The sequence below is a fragment of the Octodon degus genome, unplaced genomic scaffold, assembly GCF_000260255.1.
Source record: "Octodon degus isolate 3935 unplaced genomic scaffold, OctDeg1.0 scaffold00352, whole genome shotgun sequence".
In the NCBI taxonomy this organism is placed as follows: domain Eukaryota; kingdom Metazoa; phylum Chordata; class Mammalia; order Rodentia; family Octodontidae; genus Octodon; species Octodon degus.
In genome coordinates this window covers 480,678-488,051 of record NW_004524928.1, presented here as the reverse complement: position 1 = coordinate 488,051, position 7,374 = coordinate 480,678, and the positions used below count along the sequence as shown (strand labels likewise).

General features: G+C 42.1%; 1 protein-coding gene across 1 annotated transcript in view; it reads right to left on the bottom strand.

Annotated features, from left to right (window-relative positions):
• Rpgrip1 (RPGR interacting protein 1) overlaps window positions 1-7,374 on the bottom strand; it is a 63,363-nt gene that overhangs the window by 41,715 nt on the left and 14,274 nt on the right. The window contains 4 exon segments of the mRNA XM_004648096.2: window positions 1,673-1,746; window positions 2,194-2,340; window positions 3,663-3,686; window positions 6,516-6,621. Coding sequence (XP_004648153.1) covers window positions 1,673-1,746; window positions 2,194-2,340; window positions 3,663-3,686; window positions 6,516-6,621 — 351 coding nt within the window.

Here is a 7,374-nt window from a genome sequence, read left to right as displayed (position 1 = left end):
CACACACACACACAATAAATAAATGTAATAAATAAAAATAAATAAATAAAAAATAAATAAATAAATAAAAATAAAAATAGCTCTCCTAGGCTTGTACTGAGATTTCTTAATATGCATATATAATGTGATGACCCCAGAGCATAACATTCTGGGCGATGAAGGAAAGAGGCCAACAGCAATGCGTATCCCAGGGGTCTTCAGAGTGGATACCCCCATACTGCTTCATTTCACAGAGCTGAATATCAGTTTTTTCCAGAATATTCTTACAAGAACTCTCTTACTGTCTACCAATCTGCTCCTTGCTGTCTCTGCTAGGTCAGAAAACACTTTCATTTTTTAAAAAGCAATTAGGTATCTCTAACTATAAAATTAATACATGAAATAAACTGGAAAAAATTAGTACATGAATATTATGTTCATTGTGAAAAAATAATTTTTGAGATAGGTTCTCGCCATACAGTTCTGGGTATCCTGAAACACACTATGTAGCCCAGGCTGTCCTTAAACCTGTGATCCTCCTGCCTCAGCCTCCCAAATGCTGGGATTACAGGTTATTATATAAGTATAAAGAATAAAAGGGAAAGAAACACTTTTGTTTTACTGTAATGCTCACACCTCATTAAAAATTTGTCTTAAAAAAATAAAAATTTGTCAGGCCACAAACACATACAACACAGTCAACATATCTTTGTATTGTCATTGACAATATACTGTATCCATTTCACTTATAACAGCTGCGTATGACTACATTTTGAGGATACAACCTGATTTATTTATTTTTTATTTATTTATTTTTGTGTGTGTGGTCAGCTCAGCCCACCAGGGGGCGGGGCTGGCTGGCATGTGGTGCTGGGGGATTGAACTGCGGTCTCTGTGCTTTGCTAAGCTTGTTCTAAGTAGGCGCTTTAGACCACTGAGCCATCTCACCAGCCCCAACCTGATTTATTTAGCCAATTCCCTATCACTGGAATTTGGGGTGGTTTCCAAATTATTCTACTACTGACAATGCATTAATGTTCTTTTTTTTTTTTTTTCTTCTAATTTTACCTGTATTAGTATATCTTTGCAGTATATAATGACATATTCTTCACGGGAGTTAGCACATGTATAGAACATATCTTAATTCTTTTTACTTGTCTTTCTCTGTCCTCCTTCAAGAGCCTTACTATATAGATATGTTTGTACAACATAAGAGGATTGCATTAGTTTTGGTGGTTTGTTTTTTGTTTTGTTTTTTTTTTTTTTTTTTTTTGCGGAAACGGTAGTTCAACTCAGGCCCTTGTGCTTGCCAGGTAAGCACTTATTCTACTGAGCCATCTCCCCAGCCCCCAACTGCATTAGTTTTGATTGAAAAAAAAAAGGAATTGCTGGTTAAAAAAGACATGTATATTTAATATTGTAAAAGTGTCCAATTCTCTTCTGAAATGACTGTGATAATTTATATTCTCCCTAACAACATCAAGTATACCAATATACTTATCAATGCTAGGTATTATGTTCACAATTATTATTATTATTTTTTTTTTGGGGTGGTATCAGGGTTTGAACTCAGGCAAGCATTTATTCCACTGAGCTATCACCCTGGCTCCTATGTTCACAATTTGGAAGAAACTTTCTCTAATTTTCCAGTAAAACAGCCAGGGACACTCTGGGACCCAAACATGGTACTCACTCTTCTAAGAGTCTGTCATAATTGTCAGTCAGCAACTTTCGTTCTTTTTCCAGATCTTCAACTCTTTCCTGAAACTAAGAGCAATAATACAGTTTTTGAAATAACACTTTATAAATGCATTGATTGGCACAGATTTTCCCTTTTGCGCTGCAGCAGCGGGCTGGGGTAAGAGCCTTTCTGGATTTGTCTGTTAGAGGCCATCCAGCTGGAAAAATCTGAACCAACTGAAAGTGTGCTAGAAACTTTTATTGGAATGAAAGCAAATTCTCTGAAGTATGTTGTTATTCCGTCTGCCTGCCTGCTGCTATGAAAGAGCGAGGACTTTAGAGAACACACCCAACTCAAACCCAGGATTTCCCTGTATCAGTGCACAAGGACCTTGAGCAAACGATTTAACCAATTGGAGTTGTGTTGCTCTCATTTGAACAAACGAAAGCCCACGTTGCTCGTAGGATGTGCGTCCCAGCATCTCTGCAGAGTGCACTCATTACACCCGACGGCCCCTCCCCGCGAACACTTACCTCCTGGAGCGTCTGCTGCAGGATGGACACATCCTCCAGTTGGCCCCTCAGGCTCACAGCTTTCTTGTTGTCCTCCTTGAACTCTGCCCTGAGCTCATCCACTTGGCTGAAGAGGGCACTGTGGGCTGCACTCAAGAGCCCCTGATTCTGGGACCAAAGGAAATTTCTTCTGGGAATTCACATCATTCATCAGGGGCGGACTTTGGATAACCGCTGGCTGCCCTAGCATTCTTGGGGTGGTGTCACACAGCAGGAGCTCCCTGAATAGCACACTGCCTGCCTGTATACTGTAAGTTAATCTGATTTTCACCTTATCATTTTCTGAAAGAACTGCTTCCCTATCAGGGAGGATTTCCTACTCTGTGTAATATAATTTGTCATGAGAGCTTTAATGTTCCAAATTAGTTTTATACTGCTAAGGATTAAACCCAGGGTCTTACACATGTCCCAAGGTCCAAATTAATTCTTGGCTGTGGAAAGATGCTTTTAATGATGACGATGATGATAATGATGCCATTTTATATAGATACATAGATAGATAGATTTTTTTTTTTTTTTTTGGAGACAGGGTCTCTTTATGCACTTCAGGCTGGCTTTCAGCTCACTTTGTAGACCAAGCTGGCCTCAAACTTATAGCAATCTTCCTGCCTCAGCCTCCAGAGTACTGGGATCACAACTTCGCATGATGATATATTTTTCTCAAAGGAAAGGGACATGTTAGCCCTAGAAGTTGTGTGCTTTAAAAGCTTTTCCAGCTTTAGAAGATAGGTTTCTTGGTTGGTTGGTTAGTTGGTCAGTTGGTTGGTTTGTTTAATACAGATTCCTGCTATGTGGTCCAGGTTGGCCTTGAACTCCTTACCTAGGCCACGCTGGCCCCAGATTTACAGTGATACTCCTGCCTCAAACTCCAAAGTGCAAGGATTGGAGCCATGCCCAACTAGCTCCTTAAGTTTTTCTGGTAGATTCTTCTAGTGAGGCACAGCTATGGGTTGTCACACACGGAACTTTTAGTGCCTTGGGCATGGGCATTCACAGGGCTTCCCTGCACCCTACTCACGGGAGTAAATAGGCACAAATATCTAATAATATCAAATAATATCTGCAATAAATGTGCTATATCTCACTACCTCATGCAAGCTAAAAGAATCCTTTTAGAAAATTTTGAGAAAATGCTGTAAGTCACTGTAGCAGTAGGCTAAAAACTGCCATTCCAAATGGTTCTTGATTGAGATCTCATATTTGAAGTTTAATGAAAACAATGCAATATGTGCCTTCTGTAGTAGTAATGGTATTGATTAACTTAATATAAACTGTATGATATAATAACTTTGATTTAGTTAGCTGAATTCTGGTATGTTGTTTAGAGATGGATTTGGGTTTGATTATTCTAGTTACTAAAAAGCAGATTCAGGTGAAATCAGGTATATTCAGGGTGGTAGGGCTGTTGACCAAAAATCCCTTTTAAGTACCTTCTGGAGCAAGGAGTCATATGCCTAGAAGTAAGAAGAAGTAAGAATTTTACTAATCATCAATTTCATTATATGTTTTTTTTTTTTTTTTGCAGAACTGGGGATTGAACTCAGACCCTTGTGCTTGCCAGGCAAGTACTTATTCTACTGAGTCATCTCCCTGGTCCCTCATTATATGTTTGATATTTATCTCCATAATACAAAATTTAATATTTATATTAAAAATATTATGGAAGTGGGCTATAGAGAGCCCTTTCTGGTCCTCGTCTCATTCTGGAAAGTTTATATTTGTAACCTGATGGGTAAATTACTAGAATCCCATCAAGTTAATTCTAATCTGCCACTTCCAGAGCAACCCTTGGTGAGAATGAAGACACCAAGGCATATTTATAGTTATGGGGAGCCGAGGGGTCCTAAATCCAGCCATGGAAATGGCTGGAGCAAAGGCCTAGACCGAGGGCCAAACCCAGGGTTTATTCAGTCAAGAAGGAGGAGTGGCTGGAGGATGAGTGACTGAGAATGGTAGGAAGTAGGTGAGCACTCTGAGCTGAGCTAGGTAGGAGGCCTGTATTTACCTCAGTGATATGCAGAGAGTAATCTGCATTACACAATTAAGATAGCATCTAATGTTTTGGGGTTGAGTGCTTCAGCTCCAGACATGTAATCTTTCAAGCCCCAGGAAGTCACAGCCTCAAGGTTCAATCTCAGGCATCCCAGCCGAGAGTGTGGAGCATTGGCTCTTCCTCCCCTCTCAGCCAGCTCATGTTAAAGAGCAGCAGGTGGGGGTAACCTGGGAAACACGGGTGCCATCTTCAAAGATTACCACCAGCATGTCGGCTAGACCAATATGCATTGTTTAAAGCCAATTGAAAGGGCCAGCAAGATAGCTCAGTGGACTAGACTCTTCTAAGCAGGGACAGGGACTGGGTTCCATCCCTGGGCTTGTTACCTTATGCCTATAATCCCACCACTGGGGAGGCTGAAAACAGGAGGATCATTAGAGTCCGAGAATGCATAGTGAGACCCTCTACCAAATACATAATTTCTCCCCCCGCCCCCAGAACCGGAGAATGAACTCAGGCCTTTGTGCTTGCCAGGGAAGCGCTTATTCTACTAAGCCATTTCCCCGTCCTCAACACATAAATTTAAAAAAATAATAATACAACATAAAGCCAAGCTCTGTACATGTCAATACAAGAAAATAGACAGCTGATTTTCTTTGAAGGAGAGCTGCTCAGATGGATCTCCACCTATCATTCATTCTGCTGCCATCCTGTCTTTCCTTGACTTTGCAACTATTTTTTTTAAGCAGTGTCAACATTAATTTGAAAAAGTAAAAGGTGAAGAGTGAGGGTGAAACTGACACTGTGGGACAAGCTTGGCTGAGTGCACAAGAAGAGAAAAAGCAGGATAGAAGTACAGCCTGGAGAGAGAGCAGGGCGGCCATCCTGAGGAAAGCCATGAGAGCTGATCTGGTAACTTCTGAAACCTCTGTAGCTTTTGGAAGCGTACAAAGACTTTGGTAGCCATTATCTATAGTCTCACAGCCCATAAGGCTTAGTGCTTTATAATAGTTTTCTAAAGGTGTTCTTTACTTCCTGAAATATATTCCAAAATATTTTTTGACATTTTTAAAAAGGCTAAGTCAGGCTGGTGAGATGGCTCAGTGGTCTAAAGCACCTACTTAGAACAAGCTTAGCAAAGCACAGGCACCGCGGTTCAATCCCCCAGCACCACATGCCAGCCGGCCCCACCCCCTGGTGGGCTGAGCTGGCCACACACACACACACACACACAAATAAATAAAAATTTAAAATAAATAAATAAAATTGACAAATCTTAAAAAAAAAAAAAAGCTAAGTCATCTTTTCTAGGAAAAGAAAAAAAGAGTTGATGGGTATTGTCCACTTGTCCAGCCGCACACTCCTTAGAGGGTTAGAGTCTAAGTGCTGCAGTGGGCTCTGTGACCTGCCGCTGCTGCATCCACCTCGGTGCCTCTGCCTATGCCCCTCACCCCTGAAAAGCCCTTTCCTCTCTCTTTAGCAGCTCCTAAAGGTCCAGTCTTGACTGAGGAGGAATTCTTTCCTGAGCCTGCTCCCCACCCTCTGCTGGGTCTGACTCCTCCGCCTATGCTGCCTGCCCACAGCCTCATTGTTTCCATGCTGTTCTCTCCCTCCTGTCAGGTCTGGGAGGGCAGGAGCCGGCCTGCCTTCTCTAATCTCCTCCCCCAGGGCTTGATACAGAACCTACCACATCCTGTTCAATGAAAGGAAGATGCTGATCTGTTGCTCAGACCCCTGGTGTGCTGTTTCCAGGAGAGGATATTAGCTTCCCTGTGTGACAATGAGAAAAGAGTTTTGTGCCAGCTGGACACAAATCTTGCTCTGCCTCTTGCCAGTTCTACAACATGTGCAAGTCACTTATCCTGCTGAGTAGAGTTCTAGCATCCATCCTCTCAGTGCATCTGCCTCAGGACTGCTGTCTGCATGCAGTGAGATTGTGACTCTGAGTTGCTAGGCCTGAGGCTGTGAACATTTCCTTCCCGAGACTGCACTTGGCTCCTGACTGGCTGACTTTCTGGCATGGTCCTGGGCTGGGACAGTAACTAACTCTGCTTACTTCCACCTCAGCAGGCTGGTAAGCCTTCTTCCTAACAGAAAAATATGGGTTAATACCGAGAAAAGAATGGGCTCTGAACTGCAAGCCTGGGATTTGAGTGTCACCTAAGCCATGTGACCTTAGATACTGGAGTCTCTCCAAATTGTGGTATTCCCCCATGCAAAGGAAGAAAGTAATAGAAATTTTTTAACTAATTGACTCTTCCCCCAGGGAAGCAGTGTGACAGCCACTGACCTCTTGAACTTCTGTTAACTGTGCTTTTGTGGCTGCCAGGGAGGTGTCCCTCTCATGTAACAGCTTCTTCAGTCGGATCAACTCCACGTTCTCCTTAATGGAAGCTCTGCAGAAACAAAGAAGGACTAAAATGTTCGGAGGGTGGAATCTCTAATCTCTCTCTCCTCTCCCCTCCCCTCCCCTCCCCTCCTCTCTCTCCCTGCTCTTGCTTTGTAATTCAAGCTGGCCTCAAACTTATGGTGATCTTTCATCATCCTCTGGAGTGCTGGTATTATGGGGGTGTGCACCACCACACCCAGATCACACATTTTTGAAAAAAGAAACAGCTGGGGAGATCAGTCAGCACCATGCCTGCCTGGCAGACCCAAGATTCATGAGTTTGATCCTGACACAGAGAGAGAGAGAGAGAGACAGACAGACAGACAGACAGACAGACAGACAGACGGAGACACAGAGAGAGAGACAGACAGACAGAGACACAGAGACACAGAGAGAAATTATCAGATGATCAGTCCATAATTTGTCACATTTGTTTGCTGGCTGCACTGAGAGCATCTTCCTCTTGTGTGCTGCCTACCATTCACCACCATACCACACCAGAAGTAAGAGTACAATCTGGTAAATAATGTCTTTTCACTCTTTTTCTCACACCCATAGGGAGCTGATATACCTCTAACCTTAAACTCTGCATCCTGGGAAGACATAACTATATTTTAAAATTATGATGTGCAGTTTCTTATAAATGATGCAAACCCACAAAGTTAAATCCTGTTTCCAAAAAAAAAAAAAAAAAAAAAAAAAAAACCCAAAACAAAACAAACAAAACACAAAGAAAAAGTATTCTTTCTGAACCTAAGAG